The sequence below is a fragment of the Chlorella variabilis genome, assembly GCF_000147415.1.
Source record: "Chlorella variabilis unplaced genomic scaffold CHLNCscaffold_1, whole genome shotgun sequence".
In the NCBI taxonomy this organism is placed as follows: domain Eukaryota; kingdom Viridiplantae; phylum Chlorophyta; class Trebouxiophyceae; order Chlorellales; family Chlorellaceae; genus Chlorella; species Chlorella variabilis.
The window spans coordinates 3,113,724-3,115,364 of NW_005435087.1; the positions used below are offsets into that span (position 1 = coordinate 3,113,724).

At 63.1% G+C, this 1,641-nt stretch overlaps 1 protein-coding gene across 1 annotated transcript in view; it reads right to left on the minus strand.

Moving 5' to 3' along the window:
* Positions 1-1,025: 1,025 nt before the first annotated feature.
* CHLNCDRAFT_56640 (hypothetical protein) overlaps positions 1,026-1,641 on the minus strand; it is a 4,747-nt gene continuing 4,131 nt past the window's right edge. Inside the window, exon 5 of the mRNA XM_005852229.1 lies at positions 1,026-1,589. Within this exon, the coding sequence (XP_005852291.1) occupies positions 1,242-1,589 (348 nt within the window). The 3' untranslated portion in view covers positions 1,026-1,241. The remainder of the gene's footprint in view (positions 1,590-1,641) is intronic.

The window sequence follows — 1,641 nt, forward strand, 5'->3', positions numbered from 1 at the left end:
AGGCAGGTGCAAGCCAGTCCAGGCATCTGTCGCGGCGGCAGCGCAGGCTGGCGGCAGCGGCGGCGGCAGCAGGGACCCCCACCTGGCCGGCGACGGCGGTTGTTACGGCGCGTGCCACTGGCTTCAGGGGGTGTGGCAGCTGTCGTTTTGAAGGCGATGCTAGCCGTTTGTGGAGCACGGCGAGCAGATTGGCGGCGATCGGGCCCGCCGCTTGCTGCTGCCGCTTGTATCAGGCTCCTGACAGCTGCCCCAAGTTGCTGGCGCAGCGCCTGTGCTTCACCAAGCTCTGCCCCAGCGCCGTTCCGGAAGGCTGCCTGTAGAACGCTGGCAAGCAGGGACAGGGCTTGGATCGCTGGAGGAGAGTGCAAAGGTCAGGGATTGTGCTGCCGTTGGTGCTGGCGCGGGCCAGACAGTCCGGGCAGTGTACCTCGCTGGTGTAGTGCGGCTTGGCCGGCGCCTAGAGGGCCCTGCAATCCTGCCCGCCGTTGTCAGACAGTTGCACACGCCATGAGCCATCGATTGGGCAGCCCCGGCTGCTGCGGACCTGCAGCCGACACATGCCGCCGCCGCTCCCGCCCCTGCCGCAGGTGGAGGCCATGTGGTGGCAGGTCTGCTCAGTGTACTTTGAACGAACATCAGCCGTCCTTCCCACATCCTCACACATGGTGTGTGGTTGAGTTGGAGTGGTTTGTGGGGCTCCTGAGGTGCTTGGCAAGAAGGGCGCCTCTCGCGTCGGGTTGTTTGCGTTGGCGTCGACGTGCATCAAAGTGTGCACAGTGTGCTAAGTGGTGTGTATGCATTCAATTTGTGCTGTTGAAAGTTTGGCTGGTATGTATGAGTGCGAGGATCCAAAGACCGTCGGTGGTGACAGGAGATTCCACGTCAGCACGTCACAGCTTCGTTGCAGGTTCAGCAGGTCATCGAAGGTGCCAGTTGGCCAGGTGCACATGCCCTGAAACATGCTATACGAAGCCAATTCGAGCCCTTGAAAGGGTGGCTGGCAGCCCTTTGTGTGACGAATGCTTGCTTGTGTGGGCTTACAGTCTGGTTTCAGCAAGAACAAGCTTGCAGCACAGACTTTGTTGTTCGAGCAAGGAGGGATGAAGCAGTAGAACAACAGGCAGGACAGGCCAACTGACAGGTCACCGAGCGTTTAGTGTGTGAGCGGGCAGGCAGTACTGCATGTCGTGGAGCAGGTGTGGTGCGGTAAGAGCAAAGGGGGTGGACATGAGAGTGGGGGTTCAGGGCGGGACTGCAGGCAGCGCAACGGTGGCGGTCAGCCAGCGCTGGTGACAGGCGGCAGCAAAGGCGGCGAGGCGGCACGGTTTCTGGCGGAGGAAGCGGTGGGGAGGATGGGGCTCAGCAAACAGGTCAGGAAAGTTGAGGCGCAGCGGGGCGTAAAGGGGGCAGGTGAGCAGCATGTGGGGGGCATCTTCAATGCCGTCGTGGCAGTGGGGGCAGACTCGCTGCTCTCGGGGGCGCCGCGTCCAGCGGCCGGTCTCTTCCGCGCCCCAATGCGACCCGGTGCGCAGCTGCGCCAGCGCCTCGCGGTCCTGCCGACGCCGTACTGCATCCAGGTAGGTCTCGCGCTGCCCAAACATGGCGGGCGCCAGGTTGAGGGCGCCCACCACGTGTGCACAT